This window comes from Gallinula chloropus, assembly GCF_964237585.1.
Source record: "Gallinula chloropus genome assembly, chromosome: 1".
Classification (NCBI taxonomy): Eukaryota; Metazoa; Chordata; class Aves; order Gruiformes; family Rallidae; genus Gallinula; species Gallinula chloropus.
The window spans coordinates 187,031,236-187,058,948 of NC_140085.1; the positions used below are offsets into that span (position 1 = coordinate 187,031,236).

At 37.4% G+C, this 27,713-nt stretch overlaps 1 protein-coding gene across 1 annotated transcript; it reads left to right on the forward strand.

Annotated features, from left to right (window-relative positions):
- Positions 1-555: 555 nt before the first annotated feature.
- SUPT20H (SPT20 homolog, SAGA complex component) lies at positions 556-27,663 on the forward strand. Its single transcript, XM_084274783.1, has 22 exons — positions 556-654; positions 2,427-2,462; positions 3,580-3,638; positions 3,723-3,789; positions 5,133-5,262; positions 5,898-6,001; positions 6,545-6,661; positions 6,794-6,847; positions 7,984-8,123; positions 9,359-9,515; positions 9,598-9,654; positions 10,645-10,716; positions 11,618-11,775; positions 12,955-12,987; positions 14,644-14,752; positions 16,341-16,449; positions 16,688-16,846; positions 18,616-18,928; positions 19,973-20,127; positions 22,438-22,493; positions 25,975-26,062; positions 27,504-27,663. Exons 1-22 carry the CDS (start codon positions 652-654, stop codon positions 27,602-27,604), a joined length of 2,277 nt encoding a protein of 758 aa, XP_084130909.1. The 5' UTR covers positions 556-651; the 3' UTR covers positions 27,605-27,663.
- The last annotated feature ends 50 nt before the right edge of the window (positions 27,664-27,713 follow it).

The following is a 27,713-nucleotide window of genomic DNA, read 5'->3' on the forward strand; positions in this document are numbered from 1 at the left end:
TAGCATCTGAGGGCAAGGATATCAAAGGAAGGCGCTACTGCTGTGCGGAGTTTAGCCAGTTCATAATTGACAGCCTACTGTGAGTCAGTATTAAACTAACATCTCAAAATAGTGCTAGAAGGCAGTGCTAGTGGAGGTTTTGTCTGTAGACTAATACACTCATAAAAGCAAAACAAAAAAACCTAACAGGCTATGCTAAATATTCTGGTTGCTTGTCATTAAATGTTCTAGCCTTCTCTGCATCTGTGGATATGTTTGGAGTGTGTAGGTAAACTTCTGCAGTAGAGTACCTGGCTAAATAATTTTAATTATTTTGGTTTTGTTACTTTATTATTTAATATAACTACCCTAAACTTATTGCACAAAGTAGTACTGGAATAGTCAATAGAATAGGAACCTCTGCACTCACACTGAAGGCAAATTTTATTTCTTTGTTTGGAGGAAAGGATGCTATGGAAATGAGATATAAGTACAATTAATCACTGAAAGTGTGGTGTTTAAATAAAATGTTTATTTAGTTTCTTAGTGATTTTTATTTCCTTGATATTTTTTTTAGTACCCCAAGAGTGACCATAAAATATGATTCTTTGCCTGCTGCACCAAATTTATTAAGTTCTTCATTTGCCATTTGGTCACCTGGCTTCAACTACAATGGTAAGTTATGACTAAAATAATATATTTTCAGATTCTTTTGCTCTAGTCTGCTAGCTCTGTGGATGATGAGAATACCATTAACGTTTCTCACTTTCTTAAAAAAAACCCCAAACTTCTACTTGTCACTCCTGAACTCTCATACTTTTTTCAGGGATGTCTTCCTTTGTGGCTTCTAAACATTTAGTCACTGTCCAGTGCAACGTAGGAAATTTAGAGGTGTTTTTTCAGACAAGACTGGTGTTAGACAGTTCAGTACACATAAATCCTGCCTCCACGTAGTATTTTTCTATTCACAGGAGATAATATCGCCATAGAATTTTACCTAATGTCAAGCAGTCAGTGAAGTGAATGTCTGAAATCATGCAGTTATGCACTAGACATATGTAGAAAGCATGAGTCTTTGACATTTTCATATAAACACCCAGACATTTGAAAATTTAAATGTTCTGCAGTGGCAGGATCTAATGACTAAATAGCATGTTGTTAAGTGCTGTTTTTTTCTAAGAACAGGTAAGAAAACTTTTATTACACAGCAAGTAAATGGTGAAAAACCTGAGGTTTTCTGCTGTATATTTCTTTGTTGTTATATTTTTCTCCTCTGAATTCTATTCTAATGTATGAAAAAAAAGGATACTGCCAATGGAGGCCATAGCTCATATGCCTTCTCATCATGGAGATTTGAGTAAAGGTATTTGCTTTCGTGAACAGCTAATGGGGTGGGTCAAGCAGAGGAAACAACACAAATATCTATGTTGGAAGTACCTCTTAGAAATGTTTATAAGCTTTACTGAAGAGTTGAGTATTCACCAAGACACTCTTTTTTTTTTGTGTATAGTGTAGCCTATTTAAAAGATTCTGGCTGTAGGCATTACTTATAAGTTGGTTTTTAAGTAAAAATGGGGGTTTTGCTGTTATTAGAGCTTGTCATCAATACATTTTTAATGACTTTATCCACCTGCCACTAAAGTGAACGCATTGCTGCTCCTGACTTACCTTGAGTTGAATCAAGTCCTAAGCATTCTCCTAGAAGACTTTGGTTCATAGCATTGTCCTTTCTCTCCTCTCTGCCCCGAATCAGTTTCATTGTCTGGTTCATTCAGCTGCTGCATGTTATTCCTGTGCAAAGGAGATGTCCAAGCTGAAATGCCAAAGAAGGACAGTTAGGGGCCAAGAGAGACTGTCTCTTATTTTGCCACTCATGCTTGTTTATTCTGATTTGAAACATTTGTCAAATTTTAGTCCAAGAACTAATTACTCTTATCTACAAAGCTGTTTGCTCTTCTTGAAATACATTTATATCAACTGCAGGTATACTGAAGTGAAAGACATTCCAAAGGAGCGAAAGACATTAAAGTAAATGCTATTAAGTATCTTACACTGTGGGATATGGAGTGTTGTGTTGACCTAGGGTTAGGCATACTTAGCCTGCCTTGGAGGAAATCTGGAGTGGAGGTTGTATTTGTTTCTTAGCCACCTAATATCTATTGCTACTTTCATTAAGTGTAATCGCTATTCCTATTTTTAATTCTAATTGCCTTTCATTGTTATAAGACTTCATAATGTAACAAAAACCTTGCAAGTGTAGTGGGATTAATTAACTGTTGATGCAGCTGAAACATCATGTAACTGCAAAGTTTAGTATGAATTGAAGAATGTTTCAGACAGTCTTCTAACTATAAATTCATATCAGTGGTAATAGTGTTTTTGTGGTGGATATATGTATGAGGATGTTTAAATAGTTAATGTAATTTCACCCTTCATAATTCTTGCAGCAACAAGCTTTGGAACTGGCATTGGATCGTGCAGAGGTAAGGAGTAGCAAGCTGCTTGTTTGCACGTAATATATTGGTCTCACAGTTAAATTACTATTGCATTTTTATATTTCTTCTGAAACGCAGTGGAAGAGCATCTTATGTAACTATGTGTGTGTGCACAAATAATTGCCCATACATGTAATGCTGGTTTTCAGAATTCTCACTAAAATTGCTACATCACATACTTGCCTCTTACCCATTCTACGGAGAACATCATCAAGTTGCAATGATGATGGACTATGTGGGACTTCAGTTTTCCCCTTTAAACCAGGAAATGTGTATGTTAATGAAATAAGCAATGCTGTACAGTGGTGATTGAGACAGCTGGCAAAATCCTGTTTGTGTTTTCAAGGATAGCCCAGTGAAACAAAAAGGCAAGTGCCTTTGTGTTCGTGTGCTTTCATGCTGATATAATGGTTACTTAGAATCCTTTTATGGGTAACATATATTTGTGGGAGAACCTCTCTTCATGGAAATTGTGAACTAAGTTGTTCATCAAAATACTTCAGACAGACAATATAGATTTGAAAAGAAATGACTTGTTAAGGTATAAATTACATTCAATGTAGTATCGTGGATTTTTTTCTTTTTTCATTCAAATGGTTGATGTACGGGAATTATATTTATAGTGCAGAACTCTACAGAGAAGAGTAGTGTAAATGCAAGAGGCAAGGGGAAAATTCCTGAAGTTTGTTTTCTTGAGGAGTGCTTGATTTGTAAAGTTTAGACATCACTGATTTGATTGTCTTAGTATGTTAGCTTCAGGATGTTGTCATGTTAACTTCTGTAGTGTTAACTAAGTACAGTAATGTTACCGCTGCAGTAGTGTGGTTTGCTACTATAATTAAAAAGCATGAATGTAAAATCAAGGCTTTGCATGCAACTCATGCCACAGACATGAAACACATTGTACAGTTAAATTGAGCTGTGTCCTTGTTGATGGCTGTAACATACAGCGGGTTGTGTGTAGTACCCTTCTGAAACAGTCTGTACCATAATTGTTAATTACCTTCTGCATACATAAGACACTGGCTGCTAATAATCTAAAAGTTGCACAGTAGTTAGAATTAAATTGCGTTGTAATATATGGGGGTTTTGTTTACTTTTCTAGTATATCATCGAAAGTGCCCGTCAGAGACCTCCCAAAAGAAAATATTTATCCAGTGGAAGGTAGGAAGAGTTTTAATATTTACCTTTTAAATAACATTAATTTGATTTTTATTTTGGTTACATTTGAAACTCTTTTCATTTCAGAAAATCTGTATTTCAAAAACTCTATGATTTATATATAGAAGAATGTGAAAAAGAGCCTGAGATAAAGGTAAGAGGAAATTACTGTCTAAACAGGCAACTGCAGAAAATACTTTTTTTATTTCGCTTACTTCCTTTGTTAAAAAAAGAGATTAAATGCTGGCTACTGTAGCAGTTACCTAAGGCTACAGGAGAAACAATTACCCTTACTACTGGGGACTAAACTGTGTCATTTCATAGCTCCATCCTGGTTCCGTTTTAAATAAAAACAAGGTGATGGGAGGGCCAATGGCAATCTTTTCAAAGGTAATGAAATCGAATGCTAGCTGAGGATTGTAAAGATTGTGCTAGAGGTGCTTTTCTGCATATGGAAACAGAAGTTTGAAAGAATGATCTGGAATGGAGAGGTGTATCTAACAGGTTTATTAGATAGCAGTGCTATTAAAATAACTGCGTGATGATGTACAATGGATAGCAAGGCATAGGCTGGTTTGAGTTACCTGTCTTAATACTCTGTCACTGAAGAAATTTGTGGTCAAGTTCAGAGCCATTATCAATGCCACATGCATTGTTGTCAGTATCATGTTTCAGAATCAGTTGCTTATCCTGACTGCCGCTGAGGAAAAAAGGAGAGATTTGGGTGGGGTTTTTTTTAAATCTGTACTTTGTTGTAAATTTGGGTTTATTTCTTGGTTAATTGATAAACTGTAGGCAATGATTCTGCTTTCTATCTTCTCAATATCTCTGGAAAGATCAGCTTGTTCAGAAAGAGATACCCTGCTACCGCTTATTTGGGTGTATGTGAAATGAGTAATTGGGCAGCTTACTAAAATGCTACTGTTAACTTCCAATGAATGGCTCCACCCAGAAGGTTTAGAACTAATTGCTTAAAGCTCTGAGGGGGCTTTTAAAATGTTAACATTTTTAGGATGTACATAGGGTCTTTAAATCATACTAATTCTTTTTAAAATCTTATGTGTGGAAAAGATCGTTCTTAAAATTGAATAAGGGAACAGTCTCTTCGAAAGGAATATCTGCTTCTGTTAGGAATATTTGAAAGTGCTGAATATTTTGTTGTTATCAAACAACATATACCATTTGGTATAAATGATGATGATGGGAATGCTACAAAATGCATTGTAGATTTACAGTGTAGCACAGAGTCATTCTTGTTAACTGTGTTTTCTGTGGACTTACAATGAAAGGGTTTTTCCTTTAAATGAGTGATTTTGAAAAAAATTATATAAGTAATATGCAATGAATATACACTGCTGAATACAGCCAAAATAAATGTAACTGGGCTTGTTTAGATATAGACTTCAACATTAAATAGTATTCATGTTCTAGCAATTGTTTGTATTGCTACTAATTACTTGATAGTATTATGTTCATGAGCAATGTTTACTTTTAAAGCAGAAGCTGAGGCGAAATGTGAATTTACTTGAGAAGCTGGTTATGCAGGAGACGTTGTCATGTCTGGTAGTGAACCTCTATCCGGGAAATGAGGGTTATTCACTTATGCTCAGGGGAAAAAATGGTTCAGGTAATATTTTTGCTATTTAATGGTTTTGAAAATAATGGGAATACTCTATAAATAGTTAGAATGTGGTGTTGCTTACATTGAACTGCTTTGCTTGTAATGTAATCCCAAAAAATGTACAATTCAATTAAAAATTCGCATAAAGCTGTGAAGTGCTTATAAGGAGTCTCTAACTGTGCAATATAAATCATTAGCTGTGAGTCTTTTTTGATAGCCTTCCAGTAATACTTCCCTTAGCTTACTATCTATTCCCTTTTCGTTGAATTGCATAGCTGAGTTTGTCACCTCTGTTTCCTTTTGTCAGATTCTTTCTTTCACTGCTTCCTGAATTTAGGTCTGACTAAATGCATCTGTGTTGCAGTGTGGTTGCATCTTCATGCCATTGTGACTGTGATGTGCAATAAGAGCATACAGTTTATCAGCTGGAAGCAAGAATTTGGTTGTGTTACACTATAAAGGCATGTTGTCTCGAGAACAGAAATGGATTCTAAAAATTAATACTATGCAGAAACCCAGCCTGTTCAGATATGTTTCCACCAGCCCTGCTTTTTACTGGGGCAAGCTTGGTTTTGATTTCACACTGTTAAAAGATTGAACTTAAAAGACAAAAGGAAAGCATTTGTTTTGTTTGCATTCAGATTCTGAGACCATTCGTCTGCCTTATGAGGAAGGAGAGCTGCTTGAATATTTGGATGCAGAGGAGCTACCACCTATTTTGGTTGATCTTTTAGAAAAATCTCAGGTTTGAAAGTTTGTTTTCAAAAACAACTCGTGTTTTGTACCCAGATAGACCCTGATTTTTTTTTTTTTTTTAAAGCTTCATATAGGTGATTCCAACCACAAGGTGTAAAACACCTTGTATTTTAAGAGTGTAAACACCTTGTGTATTTTGAACTGTAATATCTTATGCAAATAAGTATTTCTATTGATATATAGGAAAAAATAATAAATATTTGGGAGAAAGGCTAAAAAAGATATTTCTGTAGTTACAAACAATTAACGGTGTGCTAAAGCAAAATATCCTTTGTTCTTTGTTATTATGAGACACAGCATGTAGTTTATTAAAACTATGTTGCTGGCATATGCAAACACTACATTGAAAGCTTGTATTTTTGGTCTGTCTACATAGTAAAGACCACTGGTCTCTTAAAATTAGTGATTAGTTTTAATTCCTAGTATCAGTGAATATATGATATATAACAAACTTATTTTTGTAGGCAGGGGCTGAGGCAAGTTGGTGAATATTTGTTTATCTACAAATTGGGTTCTTGTTTGTTTCAACTAGGTTAATATTTTTCATTGTGGATGTGTCATAGCAGAAATACGTGACTACAGGCAGTCTGGTAACATGAAATCTCCAACCTACCAAAGCAAGCACATTCTCTTGCGTCCTACAATGCAGGTAAGAAGCTCTTTAAGTCCTTCCTCGCTCTCACAGTAGTTCCAAGACTGGATATGAATTTAACAATTAATATATGTTAAGAAATCCTATTAATTAGTTGATACCTAATTACTAATATGTCTTTTTCATCAGACTTTAATTTGTGACGTGCATTCTATAACAAGTGACAACCACAAATGGACACAGGTGAGTCAGCAGTTATTTTAAAACTTTACACTGATGTGGTGAATGCACTTAGTTTAATACAATCTGATAACACTGATGATATTTTTGATTAATTCAAACTGTCAGTGATGTGCATAGTGCTGTATGGTATATGCTTCAGACAGCTGCCAATTTAACTTGTTAATAGCATCTTCCCATAAGACGCCACTGAAAAAACAGGATTGGCTAAACATTTCTTAGAATCAGACCTTTATTTTCTGTAATGCAGCATTACAGTAGTGGAGTTACTCTGACTCATTTACCATACTTCATCTTCAACGTGCAACCCCTGAACAGCAGTGACACAACTGCTCCTCATTTGAGCAGCAAAGCTGGTGAAGGATCTAGAGCACAAATCATATGAGGAGCAGCTGAGGGAACTGTTTTTTTTTTAATCTGGAGAAAAGGAGGCTGAGGGGAGACTACCTTGCTCTGTAAAACTCACTGAGAGGAAATTGTAGCCTCTTCTCTTAAGAAGTGACAGGACAAGAAGAAATAGCTTCAAGTTGCACCAGGAGAAGTTTAGATTGGATTTTAGGAAAGATTTTTTTCACTCAGTGTTGTCTGTTGCTAGAACAGACTGCCTTAGGAACTGGTTAAGTCATTGTCCCTGGAGGTATTTAAGACTGTATATGTGGTGCCTAGGGACATGGTTTACTGGTGGTCGTGGCAATGGTTGGATCATCTTAAGGGTCTTTCCTAAGCCAAACGATTCTGTGATCCCTTTGCTATTGATACTGTTAAAAAAAAAGTAAGTAAATAAAATTGTGCAGTTGTAGTAGTTGCAGTTAAATGCTGAATAGCATGGTGTACCTAATGAGCTCGTTGGATTTCAGAACTAAAATCCATTTCAAATTGTCATCTGAAGTCCTAGGTGATGTTTATGGCCAGTCCATCAGTCTACATCATTGACAGAAAATGGATTTCATTGCCCCTACTACCGTATTAAACCTCACAAACAAACAAAAAATAACAACTCAAAAAAAACCCCAAATCAGAACACTCTCTATACTCTTCAGAAGAAAGCCACACAGATTTTTTTTTTTAAGGTAATGTGTAAGTATCTATCAGTGCAAAAGTCTTCATATTTTTACATTTCTTAACTGTGTATATTGCAGGAGGACAAACTGTTACTTGAGAGCCAACTTATTTTGGCTACAGCAGAGCCTTTGTGCCTCGATCCTTCAATAGCAGTGACCTGTACAACAAACAGACTCCTGTACAACAAGCAGAAGATGAACACTCGCCCCATGAAACGGTAGCTTTCAGTATGAAGCATTTTGAAACTCTCTGAAATGTTATGAAGCGTTTCAAATACACAGCAAAGCTTTATAGGAAAATGTGGCTTCTCATATGCAGTGCTCAAAGAAATATCTACTGAAGTATTAGGAATATGAGGAAGAGTTAAGAAATTGTAACTTTTAAGTGCTCAATTTTGTACTATATTTCAATGAGTAGTGAATACTGTAATATGCTTACTTTTGTATATTGGAAGAATGTGTATATATATCTTACTTTAAGGTAATATGTTACATTGCACTTCTGATTTTGTCCTTTTTTTTGTCCAACTCGGATGTAAACTGAGTCAGATGGCAGCTTAATAACGTAAAACATCTAAACAGATACGTTACGTGTTGTATCCGATTCTTTAAAAGCCGTGCACAAGTTTAACCCAAAATGGGGAAATCAAGGGAAAATTACTTATATACCTCACATTTAGGTTAAACAGAAGTCTATACATATTAGAATCTTAAAAAACTTAGAAGCCATGTGGAATGCATTATATACAAAATATTGACATTTCACTTCTGTGCACTCTTTTCTATAAAAGCTTGAGAAGGTTTGCATTTTTGGTAAAAGTTACGTTCACTCTATAGAATGAAAAAGTACTAATGGTGTGTTAGAATTGCTGAAATATTTAAAACTATACTTGCATTGAGATACTGTGCTAATATACAACCAGTGGCAATACCTAAAGAAATATAAACAGTACAACTGACCAAGCTGCTCTTAAAATTAGATCTTGGTGGTCAACATTCTGTTAAAAATAGGCAAAGGTGTTAAATGAATGTGTAGGACAGCATTGATGTACCAATTGCATCGGCATGAGACAAGGAATGGAAGGTAGTTACTATGTTTATAACTTTGTAGTAATTAAGCTGTTCTGACATACATGGCTCTTCTGACAGAACTGAAGTCTGTGCTGATCTACAGGTATTGTTAGCTTGGTAGATTTTCAGTTAGTTATTTTGACAATGCACTTCAATGGTGCATTTAAAAAATAACCCCCTCTTAGTGCTGAAACATATGAACAGAATAGTAGTTAAAAAATATATATAAAACTAAGAGTTTGAGTTGTACAGTAATCTGGCATAGCAATTTTAAATGAATGCTTCAACACCTGTCTTCTAGTCTCGATTTAAGTAGCATTTCCCAGGCAGTGGGGAGTTCAATTTTGATGGTTTTACAGGCTTATCTATCATTTTACCACAGGTGCTTCAAAAGGTACTCAAGGTCTTCTCTGAACAGACAGCAGGAAGTAGCTCACTACTCAACTCCACCTCAGCTCAGAGTACTTGACTACTTACAGAAAAGAAAGGAGAGGAAAGGAACCCAGCAGTATGACCTCAAAATTTCTAAAGCTGGAAATGTAAGTGTTCTGAGACATAGGTGGGTATGCCTCTAACTGTTTAGAACATTTAATACATTAATACTGCTTTTTCATCTTCCAGTGTGTAGATATGTGGAAGCAGAATCCTTGCTACTTGACTGCACCCTCTGAAGTGGATGTAAGTCCAGTTGTTACCATTAATAGTTACTGAATACTGTATTATATGAAGAAGTGACTAAAGAGATGAGTATCAATGAGTGACCTTTAAAGAGTGGGAGTGACTAATATTTAAAGTTATTTTTCTGTACTGGAAGGTATAAATGCAAGCTAAACCACATTGGAGTATGTTGCAGTTGTAGTAAGATAATTTGGGTGAGATAATGTGAACAGATTTAGCATTCATCTGTGTGTTGAATGAGCACATGTCTGTTTGAAGTTGTCTGATTATACAAAATATAGAAAAATAAATTAGGTAAGGAAATTATTTTTAAAGCACTTCTCGGTTTGGTAGAAATTTGTCCTTTTTTGGCACGTTATACTATGGGATATAATAGTTTAATAGTTAATTGCTTATACAGAGAATTCTAGTTGGGACTTCTGATCACACTGTGTGCATTCTTCTATCTGGGAAATCCGCGTTCTTGGTTTCTGGCACTGCCAAAACACGTCACTAGCATACAGAAGGGACTCAGTATGTAGGCAAGATTGTAGTGTTGGACTTAGTGGGCTCTCTTGTCTGTCCTGTTACGCTCAAAATGATGCTCTAAGTTTGTAGAAACCTTTTCTCCCTTTGCACTTCTACAGTATTGTACCTGACCTGATGAGAGTTTTTAGAAGCTATGAGTGTTGTGAAATTTCTTAACAGTTCCCCACTGCAGGCAGCCATTTCAATCTGTTGTCTTTAAGCAGTGCTTCACACTTACATTTCACCACATTTGCTATGTGAAGTTTAACAGAGTAACCAAAGGTTCTCCTATTTACATTTTCTGAATGCATAAGATAAAGGGGGGGGACACTGTGCAAAGTATCAAGCCATCCTTATCTGTTTCTTTAAGTTGCTTTTTAAGACCCCCATGCTCTTAAATAAAAAATCTGTGGTAGATTGACTTTTACTCTGGCCCAATATGACAGTTTTTCTTTCTTTTCTGATATCTCCATTTTCTTTAAGGTGGAAAAATATGCCAAAGTGGAAAAGTCTATCAAGCCTGATGACTCACAACCAACTGTCTGGCCAGCACATGTGAGTAGTTTAAACCTTTCGCCGAACTTCTTTGTAGTTAAAATGCCTCTTATTTCAATAAAATCTAACTAATCTCCTCCAATTTAATCTTTCATGTGTTATAAAGACACAAAGTTTACCACGGATGCTTGTAATTTCATACAGCACATCATGCATGTGATCAGTGTTGTAATTTCCTCAGGTTTCCCCCAAATCTAAGGAAAAGCAACATTAATCTCCCACATAACACATGCTGTTGCTATATAGTAAAAAAAACATAATAACTCACAAGGAGGAATGCTCTGCTCAACAAGTTGCTTTCTTCACTCAGATACTCAAAGATAGATGGAGAACTTCTGTTAAAATCCAGATGTTAAATTTGGGAAGAGATGAAATAATACAAAATAACTCTTACAAAAAGCTTTTTGTGATATTCAAATAAAACATTAACATTTTTGGCACAAATTGCATGATTTGATAGGAAGTAGTCATTTAATTAGCTATAAATCAGTTCATTAATTCTTTGTCATTTTGGAGGCAAGATATTCTCTTTATCAATATGCTCTATTACGATGCCTTTGTGGTTTCATGTTAGCAAAAAGTAATACTTTCCCATAGAACTTCATTCTTAACTTCCAATATTTTACTCAGAACATTAATTTTGCATTGTCATAATTTATATAAAACTGCCTTTTCATATCTATCCTAGTTGCTTAGAGCTTGCAGTATTTTTGTATTTTTGAGAGATTATAACCTTTTTCCTCTCATCTCTTTAGACAATTTCTTTTCAAATCACTTTTATTCTAGGTAATGTCCTTGTTTCTAGAGTGTTTCACACTGTTTTGTATAGAACTGGCATATCTTACTGTTACTGGTATCACTTGTTTAAAACTTAGTTGGTTATTTTCTTCTGCGTTTTTAGGAAATAAAAGATGATTATGTGTTTGAATGTGAAGTTGGTAATCAGCTTCAGAAAACAAAACTGACCATTTTTCAGTCTCTTGGCAACCCCTTGTACTACGGTAAAATTCAGACACTCAAAGGTGATGAGGAAAATGACAACCTATTAACTCCATCACAGTAAGTTTTTTTGTGTTCTTTTAAAGTGTGCTATGATCTGATAGAGGAAGACAATCAGTACTTACCATTTTGAGTCTTAAGAATACTCCATAGCTAGAAATCCGTTTTAAGAGGGTTTTTTAAAAAAATTCAGCTAATTTATCTAAACATTTTTAACATTATTTTTATTATCTAGTCTCTAATTCCTATTGCTTTTTGTTAAAATCTTGAAAGCTTAATACTCAAGATGTTTTATTCCCTAGACTCTGAGACTTACTACGCTCCCTAGAACAGCAGTGAAATAAGCCTGGGAATTAGAAGGATTTAAAGGTGCTAGATGCCTGGGTTTGTCTGGGTTTTTTTAAATCACTGTTCTAGTCTATTATTTTTAAGGCATTACCAGTTGAAGTTCATCAATGTTTAGGTATTTCCTCCTTAGAAAACTGTCATATTAAATGAAAGGTTCAGAAGACATTTCTGTTGTTCTACTGTAAAATAAAGCAATGTGGGGTTTTTGAGCCAGAAAAACAGATAAAAGGTATGTATGTTTAAAACAAACAAAAACCAACTACAAAAACACCCACCCAAAAACATAAACAAAAAAAGACCAACCCCAACATGCCAAAAAAATCCATGACTGAAGTACCCAGTTTGCAGACGTAAGTATTAAGCAAAAGAGAAATGCTTAGTTAAGAGTTACAGAAACTCATGAGGAATCTGAATTTGCCTAAGTGAAATCAAACAATGGAAACATAATATTTGTTAAAATATTACAGATGGGGCTGGTTTTGACATACACAACCTTAAATGTCCCATGGGTTTTGGTGCAACTACACTGATACATTGATTTATACATAGCTTGCCCCTTGCTCCTTTTCACAATAGCAATTCTGTAGCAGTTACTTCTATTTTTTAAAAGTACAAAATATAAAACTTCCATTTTCTGGCTCTATTTTTGTAAATTTATGCCTAAAGGAGACCGTATTGGGCTGTGTATAGTATATGTGGTTATGAAGCCAAATTTGTATTTCAAGTACTAATTAATACCCAGTCTGTTAAGTGGATATGGTATATCCTGTATTAACAGCAGGTCTGAAAAAAGAGGAGCGTTGTCATTCTTTCCAAGTCTTGTGATGGTAGAACCAGTTATTTTATTCCAAGCTGTGGACTGAAAATGTATTACATGTTTTTACATTTCAGGTTCCTTATTGGTTCCAAGACTGATGCTGAAAGGTAATTTAATTTAATATGTGCAACCATTTGTCTTGGTGACAAATAATTTTGTTCCTTTTAGCCATTATGACTGCTAATGTGGTTATGGAAACATGCAGAAAAGATGAGGAAAATTAGATGAGGAATTAATCATCATATCAAGTAGGATATAATGTGCATTTTCTATATTTAACAGGCAAGGAAGACTCAAGGAAGGCAAGTATGTGAATATAGCTTGTCCCACTCTCTAAATTCTAAACAAGTTGTTGCTGTTAATTGCAGTTATTTTTGATAAAATTCTGAGAGTGCTTAGCAGGAATTTCATGTTGACATTTGTAGAGTAAATTAATAATCATAGAAGTTGTTCATGCAATCTAGGACTTGTATATACAACTTATTTTTGTGTGTTGCACCTTATTTGATTCAGCTTTCTTAGAGAAGCAAGTGACCAAAGAAGCTTTCTGGTCTATTTTAGTTGTGTGAAGAGTGAAACAGTAATACAGGGGTCTAGGTTTAACTGGGGTTGGTTTCCTGATGATGTTTGCCACTGAGTTGCACAAATCCTTCTATAAGGATAAGCAGTTGGATTTCAGGAACTAGAACAAGAAGAAACAATAGAGGAGGAAGGAGGGCAGGGCTACCTTTTTGACTACACAGCATTTTATTACTCTTAATTTCACTGTAGTTTTAAGGCAGTCTGAAACCTAATGCTGAAAAAGTACACTATACCCTTTGCCACTTTTCTTGGGAGCCTTGCTTATGCCTGCATTAGTCATGCAGCAGCATATGAAATCAGTGCTGCAGCAAAATCAAGTGTAGCACATAACATTTAGGTGTAAGCTAGTGTCAGCCAGTTTCTTATTCAGTCTGCCAGAATATAAGCGACAGCAGGTCTTCAGCTTGATTTTTCAAGTCTGCAAGGTCACTTTGTTCATTCTGCTCATGTTTGTGAAACAGCATTCCCTCAACTTAGTGTAAGAGTAGATATGTATTTGATTGGGTAGAACAGTATTTTAAACTTGCTTGCCTGATGCTATTGGTGCTTTAAATACCTGGATACATCACTGCTCATTAATGGACTGTCTGTCCTGGTACTCAGAGAGGAGCGATCGGTGTAGCTGTGATACCTAGTTCTTGGATGTACATTCAGCATGGACCTCTTCTTCATCCCTTGCTTTCAGAGTCCTTGTCTGACATAGGCATCAAGTTTAAGGAGGGTTAACACAGGGAACATAGGCAGAGGACAGATCTCTGCGTAGAAAGTTCTGGACCCCTGCAAGGGGATTGGGATTCTTACTGATTGACATCCCAAAGAACTGCGATTGGTTATGGGAACTGTTCTGTCTATTGTTTTCTTGTATTCCTCCAAAAGAGTGTTTCTTCAACTTGTTTCCTAAACAAACTGTATTTTGCCTTACAAAATATGACAGTGATTAAAAGAAAAGTTAAACCACAACAGATTTAAGAGAAGAGCCAAAGAACATAAAGCAGAAAAATACACAAAGATAGGGATATGTTTGATATATATACATCTCTCTATAGATATATACTTAAACAATATATATAAAATACATATTATATGACTATGGAATATATATAATTATGTCTTTACAGATATGTATCTACTTTAGAAATTCAAAGTTATTAATCTTTTTATGTCCTCATTATTTGTTTCAGAGTGGTGAACCAGTATCAGGAGTTAGTACAAAGTGAAGCTAAATGTCCTGTGAAAATGTTTCATAATTCAGTCAACCTTAGCCATCTTTCTCCAGGGAAGGAAATGGAAGTGAGTTTATCAAACTTTACATTTATTTGCACTTGAATTATTTTAATCTTTGCTATCCACATTTGAAAGTAAAATAACCTAAAAAATTCATCCTGGATGATTTTTAAAATGCTTTATTGTCATAAGCAGTCAGTGGGAGTATATTGCAAAAGTTAGAGGAAAGCACTTCTGTTTTCACTGTTCATATTTAGCCATGTCTTTTTTTTTTAATCATGCATACTATAGTTCACTCCAGGTTTTTGTTCTACCATATTCCCATTCATATGAGCCTTTCGTGGAGCAGTCTTATAAAATGCAGCTATTTGTTTTATTTTACAGGTCAGTAGACTTAGAAGCAGATGTAGTGGTTGACCTTGTTTTCTTTTACCGTTAGAAATTATAAAAATTATTTTGGCTTTACTTTGAAGGGGAAAACTTGCAAAAAAAAAAATCCAACCAAAAACCCCAAGCCAGCCCCAAAAACTTTCAAGTCCATATGTTTGCCTGCACACATCCAGTAGGAATTTCCTGCATTCCCAACTTTGCATGCCTGTTGGCATTGCCTGGTGTCAATGCTGCTTCTAGCTTTCTTGCTCAGATTCAGTCCTCTAGTGGTGAGCTGTTTCTAGGCTCCAGCTAGTAAAGGACTTATGTATTCCTTGACTATTTCCTTTGCTGCATCTGTGCCCTAAATACCAACTTTAAAGCTGCAGCAGCCTTGCTCTGAAAGTGGTAGTTCTTGGTGTCAGCCAGAAGGCCATGAGAAGGCCAGCAGTTGCATTAATGGAGAAGAATGTTTCTCCGTACGTGTATATACATACGGATGTGTACATCCACGTGTGTGTATGTTAACATTATAAAATAACTTAGGGTGGGGAGGTACTTCTGGAATTCATCTTGTCTTGCTGTCAGGTAAAGATATATGGACTACAACTGTAAAGGCGTTTTGTTGTGGAGTTTTTTGATGGTGTCAGCTATTGGAATTATGGATTTAGGGTCTGTGACTGAGAACTACAGACTTGATTTGCTGACGTTTGTTTATGTTCAAACAACCTGAATTTTAGGTTGGCTGCAAGAACAAACAAAACTGGAGCAGCTTTCCTCTAAAAAGACTAGTGAAATTCTGGTCCCACTGAAGTCAATGGAATTTTCCTGAGTGTATTTAAATTCCTGCTCTCTGAATGAGGAAATCTCATCCTGTTCTCTAAATCCATATTAGGTGGAAATGGCAGATACAGACAGGTGTTACATGAATGAAATTATGTAATGTTTCAAGTAAGACCAAACTGTCTCGTTATCAAAAGTCACTCCTGCATTTGTGACAGTTACTAAGAAGGATTTCAGAATTGCAGAGAAAAGTGTAACTCCAGAATCTCTTTTCTTTCTTGGCTTGAATTTTACCAGCTCTTTCAAGCTGCTTCTTGATGGTAAGCATTTTATATGAAGAGAGTCAGTCTTAGGTTATGTTTTTCAAAAATAATAATAAAATCTGGGGAATTTTCTCATGGTTTTGAGAACTCTGATACAAATGAATCAAATAGTATTTTCTGTCAAATATGTGGAAGCTCAAGTTATTGCTGTGGTAGTGTTAATTTCTCTTTCCTCCTAGCAGCCAGAAAGTATATCAGGCTCTGTTCAGTCTTCAGTATTGGGGAAAGGTGTAAAACACCGACCTCCTCCCATCAAATTACCTTCAAGTTCAGGAAGTAGCTCTTCAGGTAACTATTTATTGACTCGGGCATCTCCTTTTTATGTGTTCTGCCTATTGTAAAATGACACAATATTCCTTTAGTAAAGATTTAATAATAATAATAATTAAAAAACCACAGTATTTTATCTGTGAAAAGTGCATATTTATTATTTCTGACTATACGGTTCACAAATTTGTGTCCTAACAAATACTCAACTTAACATGTACTCACAGAACAATAATGTGTTTTAATTATGCTTTTTCAGGTAATATTTTTAGTCCACAACAGTCAAGTGGCCATCTAAAATCCCCAACTCCTCCTCCTCCTTCTAAGCCTCCTGGTCTTTCTCGGAAACAATCTATGGATCTTAATCAAGTTAGCATGCTCTCTCCAGCTGCCATGTCTCCTGCGAGTTCTTCACAAAGTGAGTCACGACCTAAATTCTCCATTAAATCTTAGGCTTTTGCATAAATGCTTCCTGAGATAAACTTCTTAACCTGTGGAATGATGAAACTTAAGTGTACAGTGTACCCTAAATTGTATAAATTGTGCAGCTTTAGGCAGGTCTCTTGTTCACTGTATGTACTTTGTTTATTGTAACTGTGTTCGTTTTATCTGTATATATATATGTATGCACCCTCTGTGTATACGTTTTAATACATTTTATGCAATTAGTGTGCTCTCCTCATTTATGAAAGGCTGGTAGATGATGTGATGAGATGAAATTCCAAAGTGTAGATTATTATTTTTTCCTCCAGTGTAAAAACAGTATGTCAGATCAGCTTGCCTTTACGTAATTTAAGCATCTGGTTTTTTAAATGTTATAGGAGCTGGTGCAGTTGTATCTCTATGTATGTATATAATCTGATCAGTTCCAAGGTGGTGATACAATAAACGATGAGATGATTTTTTAAAACACTCCTACACTGTTTTACAAATCATTGCTGATTGCAAGTGTGGTGGTGATGCTGATGATGATAGCACCATATTCTCAGGTGTTAAAATGTAAAGTTCAGTAATAAGTTACATCATAGTTTAAGTATTTTCATTAACACTGACAGGAGGATCATTGTAATCATAGCTACAGATCATAGTTTATATATCATAAACATTTTTTTAAGCTATGTATGCGTCTTGAGACATGTTGTGGACAGATCTGTACAAAAGAGAAATCACAGCTGCAGTTTCTCATTTTGCTATACTGCACATCCCAGTATCCTGCACAGTATTATAATATGCTTTTTGCATTAAATAATTTAAACTCTGGATAGCTCAAAAGGTGCAAATTCTCTGCCTTCTTGCTTTGCACAAAGAAAGAAAAACTTAGGAAAGTTCTAACATTTACTCTGTTTTTGTGTTAGTGCTACAAATTGTGTAATTCTGCTGCACACAGTTGTTACTTTAAGGCTCCGGTCACAACAGCTGGACAGTCACACTTATTTCACTTATTTCCTTTTTTTCTGCAGGACATGAAAGCTAAAATGATTAGAACAAAACAAACAGCCCACCTCATGCTTTTTGGGTTTTTTGTTTCAGTTTTGTATTGATAAACTGTGGTTGCTGCATCCACACAAATATTGGTGTACGTGCTACATTTAGGCAGAACGAATTACACAGTAACTTTTAAAGATGCAGTATTATCCTCTGGTGCTTAAATATTAAAAAGCATTTTTATTTGATCAAAATTTGGCAAATGGGAGTTTAGCTACTAGATGAAGTTTAGATGAACCCTGTGATTATTTAAATGTTCTTTGTTCAATCTGTTGTTTTCCATGATGTTTTTAACACGATGCTGTTGTGCAGACAGTGCATATAGACTGTGTGTTTAACATTTTGGGAAAAAAAAACATTAATTAGGTTAAAATGTTCCCTAAGAATTTTTTTATTTTGATGTAAGTATTTCCAAATGGAGTTACGACTTAATGTGCAGTAACTTATGGAAGGACTTAATGAGGATACAGCCGGGTGTGTGGCTTAAGGAGTTAAGCATGGAGAATGGTTTTGCTGTGTGATTACACTGCATCTTTAACCATGAGTGCGTGCTGCAACACTCGTGTCGTGTAGAAATTAACCCTCTCAGTCTGAAAAGTGGAACGAATTGTCAGTGCTAAGTAAGACTCCATTAACCTTATTCTACAAAAAGGACTGGCCTTTTATAACAAACTAGCACTTTTTATTTTTCTCAATGAGCAGGGTCTGGAACTCCTAAACCATCTACTCCTACTCCAACCAACACCCCTTCATCGACCCCACACCCTCCTGATGCTCAGAGCTCAACTCCTATTACCCCTTCTGCCACCCCTACTCCCCAAGATTCAGGCTTCACCCCTCAGCCCGCTTTGTTAACCCCGTTTGCTCAGCAGCAAATGTCTCTGAGCCAGGCAGTGCCTGTAATGACCATTCCTCTTTCCACCATGGTAACATCCATTACTACAGGAACAACCTCCACCCAGGTCATGGCAAACCCCGCAGGACTTAACTTCATCAATGTAGTGGGCTCTGTGTGGTAAGTTATGATGGTTTCTTAATTTGCCCTGGGTGGGGTGCTTGGTGGGGTGGGGAGGGTGGGAGTGGTACAGGGCTGTTCAGTGTCCATTAGGATAGATATTTTTTGGATTGGCGATACAAAAACCATCATTCACTTTATAACTGTAACGTGAAGAGCCACTGGAAACTATTTGCATTTCTCAAATCTCAGACAACTACTGTCAGAATATTGAAAAGGTCTGTTAAGAAAAATGTGCTTTCAGCTTTCTGGATGCATATAGCTGAATTTCATAAGGCTTAACCTCAATTGAAGTGGTTTCTAAGGTTTTACTCATAAAGTGTGAAAACATTTTCCTTATTGATCAGAGGGGATGTGTAAGATCATACGCAGGCCACTCTAAATGAAAAATGCAAAGAGATTTTATACGAAAGTGCCTGTGAACGAAAGGTTGTATGTAGAACACAAATGTGTTCTCTAACAATTTAAACATTGAGGTTAAACATTCTTTGATACTTAAAACTCCTTTAATGATTTTCAAAAGATAGTAAGTGCTGCTGTCAAGAATAGATTGTATGGTATAACATCAGCTGCTTTTTAGACCAGAGGAAATTTTGTGATCAATGTTAAGATGGCCAGTGCAAGGCACGTAGTGTGCTTCAGTGCAAGTATCAGACACTTTGCTCATCTAAGGTCTTCAGCAGTTGATCAGAGAGCTTTTTTTTATAGTGCAAAAAGAAACCATAAACCTATTTTTTAACTTTTTGTTAAGATAATACATCGCTTTTGAAGACTTGGTCTATCAGTATTTCTAGATAAAAAGAACCACTTGTGTTTTGGTGCACAGATTGCACCAAACAAAAAAAGTTTATTCCCAAGACTGGATTTATGTATTTGTTATACTTTAGGCATAATGATGTTTTTCTAAAATGCCTTGATGCTTTATGCATAATCCCATTTACAGCAAACAGTTAATTTACTTCTTATGGGCAGAGGGCAAGAATATAGTTACTCAAGTTTGCTTGTGCCAGTTGGGTTTGATGTGTTGTCTTTCCTCTTCTACAGTGGAGCGCAGACACTGATGAGTGGTTCAAACCCTATGTTGGGGTGCAACACTGGTGCCATAGCCCCTGCAGGTATAAATTTGGGTGGCATTTTACCACCAGGAGGTCTGGTACCAAGCGCGCTGCCCGCTGCCATGCAGTCCGCCTCGCAAGCAGGTTAGTGTGAACAAGCTGAAAAGCCACCCTTCAGACAGGGACAGTGTGAGAACAGTGGATGAAAGCAGCTGTTGTGTGACTGGATTGTGTCTCTGATGGATGGAGATTGGCAACAACAGACATGTTTTTGCAGTCAAAGTGTAGGCTGTGTTTGTGATAATTTGCTGTGGATTTTGAGGAGCTGTTCTGGGGGGAACATGTGGTAAACCTGGATTGTTTGGTGTGCTTAGTACGAAACTCCAAATTCACATAGATAATGATGACTGCCAGGAAAAAAAAGTATGACTAAACACAGAGGCATCACTTTTTAAATGCATGGGACATTTTATTCTGTCACTGGTACTGCTTTATTCTAGTAAAACATCTCATTCATTCCTTAATGCCTTCAATGTGGCTGTGTAAATTGTATGCCTCTGTTTATTAAAGCAGCATTTAAATGCTTAGTTTATATTTTATGAAAAAAATATTGAAGACAAAAAAAAACCTCTAATGTGTAATAATGGAATCAGGACTATAGAAAAGACTTCAGACTATTCATCCCTCACACCAAGGCAGAGTCATATCTGTCTAAAGGTTCAGTCTGTCATCAGTTCAGTATGCTTATCTAAACTGGCTTTCAATACCTTTGCTAAAGAAGATTCCAATCTCCCTTGCTAGCTGTTTGGAGTAGTTCATTATCCGTACAAAATGTTTACTTCTGATTGCAGCACATCTCCTTATTGTGAATTAATTATTTTTTCCCCTGTTCCTTGAAGACATTAAAAAAATAGGTGTTCACCCTTTCTCTTTACCTTCTAAGTATCAAATGTGCTGTCATGTCCCACATTTGTCTTCTCTTTCTGATAGGTCGTATTTTTCAAACCTTTCATAATCCTGTCACTCTCTTCTAGACTGTCCAATTTGCTTACATCCTTCTTAAAATGTGATAACCAAAACTGGACACAAGCCTGAGCATGGCTGATTTACCACTGTGGAGCACAGCAGAATAAATGCATCTCATCTCTTTCACAACATTCCTGTTAACATTTCCCCAGATGAGGTCTACCTGCTTTATATGTGTGTTTTTCACAACGGCTCTACTGCTTTAGGGCAAAAATCCCTCCAGTTTATATTCTGCCTCTGACAGTCATCATTAGAGGATACTTAAAGAGTTAAAGACGAGGCGAAAGTGTGAAGTGAAATATTCCTGGTATACTGCTGTACCTCTCCTGGCAATCTGCAGCTTTGAGACGATCTCAGCTGAAGACTATCCACGTGGATCTTTGTGCTTAGTATCCCATGCTAGCCTTCTAGTCTGTGGATTTACCTAATTCGGTTCTGAACCTATTTATATTTTTGGCATCTACAGCATCTCGTGACAGTGAGTTTTATAAATGTAAATTCTGTAAAGAGGTTCTTTTGTGTGTTCTGTAGCTTGTGATATGGATGATCTGTCTATGTTTGTGACTTGCTGTTTCTCACGTCCCTTCTCGCTGTATCGACATGAAATTAGTTACAGATTTTTGTACATTTTCATTTGTCTCTTGTTTTTTTAAGTCAGCGTTACTGATTCTTGGACCCTTTCTTCAGTTCACTAGGATCACTTCTAATTCTAATCCTGTCCTTTCCAGCACTCTCAGCCTGTACATGTTTAGAGTCAGATTTCTACACACTGTGCTGTCGCCTACGTGACAGGTGGGCGTAGTGAGCTGAGCTAGATCCACGGCAGACCTCTGGGGGATTCTCTTTGACAGCCAGTGTCTTACTGGAGCAATTTATCTGTTCTATATATAAGCTTACTACATATACATCTCTTTTTTTAACATAGTTTTGGAGAGCTCTATGTGGGATAATACCAGAAGCTCTACCAATCAGATACATCTTGCCAGAAGCCCCTGGGGGGACGGGCAGCTCCTGGGTAGGATTATTTCCCATTAATGATTGAGAAACCAAGAGCCTGTTACTTCATTGAGCCCTTGGACATTCCTGGATTTATACAAACAGTAAAACTTTTTAAAGCCAGAAGAAGAATCACTGAAGGATAACTACTGTGGTATTCTCCACTGTTGTGTAAATGCATTAACTGGTTATAGGTTCTGGGGTACAGTGTTTAGTAGAGATACAATTTTCTTTCCCTTTAGTTACCTCTCTTTAACTTTGAATCTAGAGTACTATGAACTTCGCAACATTACAGAAAACACAGCATTGTATTAAGTATAAAATTTAAACTTGCCAGCTTTCCACCTTCCAAATGTATAGAAATTCTCAGTGGAAAGGTATATTGATTGCAATAAAGACTTCTTACTAATAAAAAGATGTTTTCTTTAACAGGCAGCCCCTTTGGTTTGAAAAATGCATCAAATCTTCGGCCCTTAAATCTTCTACAGGTAATTGATATACTTGGACACAATATTCATAATAATAATTATATTGATTTCTTATATTTCTTTAGAGATTTGATTAGTGCTGCTTACTGCATTGCTCCCCCACAGATCTTTGAAGCCAAGTTGATCAGACAAACCATTTACTGCAAATTTCAATTGCTTACTTAAAACACTTAAGAGGTACTTCTATAAAGATACTAGGTGGAAATTATAATTTTAGTTCACAACAACACACCTAGTTCTCAATAATAATCTGAAAATTCTGACATCTGAATTGGAGAGATTAATCCTAAAATACAGCCTTCTGTTTTCAGTATTCTCATAAGCTTTTATTGCAAATGATTCTTTAAACTGAAGTTATGGTTATTTTAAAAGTACAAAACGGTACAGGAGAATCACTCAGGGGTTACACACATATGAGGCCTGAAAGCTGACCTGACCTTGCACAGGTAGGTGGCTTTAAAGAGCTGCTGGTGATGGAAACAGAAGTCGATGTAAGTTACAGAGTTCAGAAAGCCTGTAAGTGCTGCGGGGGGTTTTCCACTAAGCCTGCATACAAATGCAAACATGAACAGAAGTTGCTTATTGTGTCAGAGCTGTGTGGAGGTGTTTGTGGAATTGGGTGTCGTTTCTGGATCTTGAAGTCACCTGCAGGCTGTAGGGGCAGAATTGCAGCTTCAGTCTTCCACAAGTGTTGCATCATGCTTTGAAAACATAATACCAGTAAAAGATTGGCTGTAGCTTTGCTACTTCCTTCTCCCACCCTGTACATGCTCCAGAAACATGGAGAGGGGCAGGTGCAGGACACAGTAATCCCAGTGTAGAGCTCTGCTATAACATGAAATTCTTCTCTTGATGTGACTCCACATTGAAGTGCATCCTTTCAAGCTACCTCTGCCACTCACAAAGGCCAAGAATAATTTGGCTGAAATCAATGCAGTAAGAGCTGGGATAAGGGAGAGGAATCCAGACTGTTTAACTTATTTCTCACATCAGACCTTGCAGCTTGTTCATTGGAATCACGTATTGAAATTCAGTGGAAATTCTGAAAATGAAAATAATACACAGTGAAACACTTCCAGTATCCACATACTCTCTGTGCTTTTAATTCAAACAGTTAAAATGTATTTTCTTGTGGAAATACCTTGCTGTAATGCAGGTTTGTTTTCTGAGGCCTTGTCACAGGCAACAGCAATTGTAAACCGATTCATTTTTCAATTCGTTCAAGAAGCCAAAACAAACTTCCAAGGAGTACATCACACCACGGTCCTGTTCATCCTGGGACAGTGGGAAAGGCCACAGTTTGGTTGAAATAGACCTTTTGTTTTTAATCTTCAGCAGCTTCCAGGTGCTTCACTTACTTTTAACCCACAAGGGCAGCAGCAGCTGCCAGAGCATTCTCCACAGCAGCCTACAACCTGTAGCCCCCAGCAGCTGGGAGAACCAGTGTATGCTCACAGCCCTCAACCTGGCTGAAACACTTTCTCCCATTCTTTCCATGTCTACCAGTAAAACATGAGCCTTTGTAGAACAGGAGAGGGAAGGAAAAGCCTTCCTCCAAAGCCAACTCAAACTGCAAAGACCACAGTGGCTCCAGTGCCATGGCTGGAGCTGGGTTGTACTCCTTTATTGATACCCTGTAGAGAAGAGCCAGAACAAAATAAACTGGCCAAGCCTTGTCTTACTCAGGCATGGAGAGAGCCAGCCCGCTGTATGAGTGATGTAAAATCAGCCTAGTCTTGGCATGTTTATTGTGACTGGTGGGTACATGAGATGAACAGAGGAGAGACACAGTCAGGATCACCACAGAGTTACTAAATCTTCTTTCACTGCTATGAGTTGGCTTACGGTCCTCACTGCTGTAGTTCAGTGGAATGCTGCTCTTTGCACCAGAAACAGTATCAGCTGGTTTTAAAGCTGTAATGTTAAGACACCTGTAATTAGTATTAAAGGCTTTAATCACCAAAGGAGGCTGAAATCTTGGTGGAGCCTGATATGTCCTCAGAATGACAAATTTTAAGTGGTTGGTTCTAGCTGTGCTTTAAAATTGTACCAAGACTAATACAGCAGTTTGGGAAAACAAACTGCTCCGCTTCTGTGTTACTGTTTGTCACGTGAGTCTTCCCTTTGCCAAATAGTGTCTACTTGATGCACAGTTTGTCATTATTTTAATAGTAAAATCTCTTTATGGTGCATAGTCTCCTATGCCACAGTCCTTGCTCTGCAGTGTGGGGCAGCTTAATGGCAGACTCAAGATTTATTTGCAGAAACCAAATGTCAGTTACTAGTTGAGTTACTGAAAAACCCTCACACAGGCTCATACTATTGGGTTTTATTTTCTGGATGTAGAACTTTAAGGGCGTTTACAAAAAAGCTGATGTAAGCCTAGTCCTTGCAACAAGGTTCTCCTGGATGAAATCACTCTTTCTGGTTGGCTAAATTGCCTTAAGGACCTTCTCTCTTAACCACACTACAGAGTAAGGCTGGGGTCATTAGCTCAAATGAGCTGTTGGAGTACTAGGTTCCTCAGCTCTCATCAAGGAGTATGTTGGTTCACAATGGTGTGATCCAAGTGCTTTGTGGGAAAAAACCTAACCCCAAAAAGACCTGTGCTGCCAGCAGAGTCTCTACTTTCTCATTTCACACTTGGGGTTTTCCCCCTGGTGTTGGTTCTGTGACTTCATAAGTCTTAGTTGTCAAGATGGTGACGTCATCTTGATGTGCAATCTTTTTGGTCAAGTTTACCTAGATTTTAGTGGTGTTGTTTCATAGGGTTGTTCTAAAGCAGCATTGCAACTCCTGGCAGTGAATCAGCTCAAAGGCTGCTGCTTTTTGTTTTTCCCCCTGACTGCTAAGCAGCCTTACAGTTTACTTGAATGACATACTTAATTAATACTTTATTTCCCCACTTTATTAATAGATGCATAATTTAAGCTCTAGGAAAGGTCATGATTCGTTTCCCTTTGACTTCCATAGCCACTAGATCAGACCTCACTAATTCCATTCGAGTGGTTACGGTGAGAACTGCTCTGTGCTGAAAATAACATTTTAAAAGCTGGGGAGTTATTTTTTATGAAATGGAAGAGTGTGGGGCACAACATGAATGTGTGGATGGAAGTTTGAGACTTCCCACATTTTGATTTATTAGGACCTTTGCACGTGAATGGTTTCAGGTGTCACCCAAAGACACTGTGGTTGGGAGCGGGACAGAAAATGGTATCTGTAATGTTCTGCAGGGGAAGTTGGCAGCTACATGGGACTTCTACTGGGTAACAGGCATAATACCAGTTCTGCCACAACAGAGCTGTTTTGGGGCATTCAGCACCTGTTCATTCTACTGTAAGAGTGACTGTGTTATAGCCCAGGCGCACTGGAAGATGTAGAATTAAATGTTTTAAAAAGGCACTTCAGAAGTTTGGCTTTGTTTGCTTATCCATGGGTACCAAAGTGTGGTAATAAGGATGAAGCTTTTCGTTTTTGCTAGGGGTCTGACCAAGGTCCATCCACTCAAGATCAGGCTGCTGTAATTAACCTGACTGGAGTGGGGAATTTTATGCAACCTCAAGCCACAGGTATGTCCTTGCTGAGCCTCCTTTTGTATCTTGGTAAACTCACACTGAAATGAAGTTTGGTCATAAGTCTAAAATCATTTGCAATTTATTATCAGCACGTGGATTCTACAAGAAATAGTGAACTTTCACTTTCAAAGCACATGCTTTTCTGCTTTGTTTAGCAGTTAAGCATAGTAAATGGTGAGATCACATGAACGTAAGAACCACGTCATACAAAAAGAAAATCCCATGCCAGACTTCATTGAGGAATGTTTCTTTAACTCTGTGCTTAACATCCAGTACAAGAAACCTCTTTGTGTCTCCACAAGCACTTCATAATCTAATTGTGTTCTAACAGAGTATGTATGCCTTGTATACTTTAGTTTCCAACTTGAAACTAATTCTGTTGAACCCCCTTTTCTGTTACACTCTCTTCCTATGTCTTCCTTCCCCAACCCTGACAAACTCTACCTGATCTCTTTGACCTGCCTGCTCTCCCCTTCTCCTTTCTTAGTGTTGTCTCAGCTTGGCTCTGCCGTGAACAGACCCGGGCAAAGCCTTCCTCAGCAGAGACTCCAGCTCTCCTCTGCCTTACAACAGCAACAGCAAGCCTTGCAGCAGCAACAGATACAAGTAATCCAGCAACTTCACCCTGACTGTGTTTAAAAATAAAAATAAAATAAATTAAAATACAATTCTTGGCTCCAAAACCAAAAATGACTACTTTTTTCTTTTAAACTAATGTCTTTATGGTCTTGCCACTGAAAAAAAACCCCAAAACCCACCATGGGTCTTGGCAAGCTGTATCATGGAAGATTGGAAATCCGTGGTTCTCTCGGCTTGGAGCACTGAATTTGTTTTTGTTCATTTAAGCCATCCACCTTCCCGATTCGCTGGCATTCAAGGAGTGCTTGTGGCACATACCTATCGCAGGGAGCTCTGCCAGGTGCTGACACGTTCCAGCATAGCAGGAACATAAGGACATGTGGGTTCCAACGTAGCACTGCTGCGTACCCAGCAGCTCTGGCACAGCATTCCCTTGGCAGCCTGTCATGCAGATGCTTTATCAAAGCACCTGAATGTTTTCTAAGCACACGGTCTCCCTTTTGTGATACATATATCAAAATACATACTCTGTGAAGGTATTCCTTTAAGAATGTGCTATGAACCCAACCGCTCACTGAAGTTGCTGAGTTACTGCAGTTACTGCAACAGGGAGAGAGGGCGAAGCAACAACGCCTGTGAAGCGTCAGTTACGCCCTCGGGAGGCTTCTGTGCCACTGGTGCTGCTTGACTGTACTCCCTGCCCCTGTCCATGGTGTGTTCCTTTGGTCAGCCTGGTGCTTCCTCATCTTTCTTCCTTTTTATTTCCCCTGCACACCTTCCTCTCATTCCTCCCGCTGCGAAGCGTGTTTGTAGTTGTCACTAATGAGCTTTTTCTCCCCCTTCTCCTCCACGGCAGCAGTTGCGATTCTTGCAGCATCAAATGGCTATGGCGGCGGCGGCAGCACAGGCAGCTCACCTGCATCATCAACAGCATTCAGGCAGCCACTCAAAAAGTAAAAGGAAAAGAGGTGCCCCAGCCCCTCCAAAGTCCTGAGACTCGCCTCCTCCCCTTAAACAAAAAAGTCATTCAGAGGGTATTTTTTTTTCCAGATTAAAAAGGAGAAAG

Bases quoted from the DNA above. Each gene is read 5' to 3' on its own strand.
- SUPT20H (XM_084274783.1), top strand. The intron at 3,639-3,722 runs GTAGGAAGAGTT...TTTTCATTTCAG, and splicing joins AAATATTTATCCAGTGGAAG to AAAATCTGTATTTCAAAAAC. The intron at 9,655-10,644 runs GTAAGTCCAGTT...ATTTTCTTTAAG, and splicing joins CTGCACCCTCTGAAGTGGAT to GTGGAAAAATATGCCAAAGT.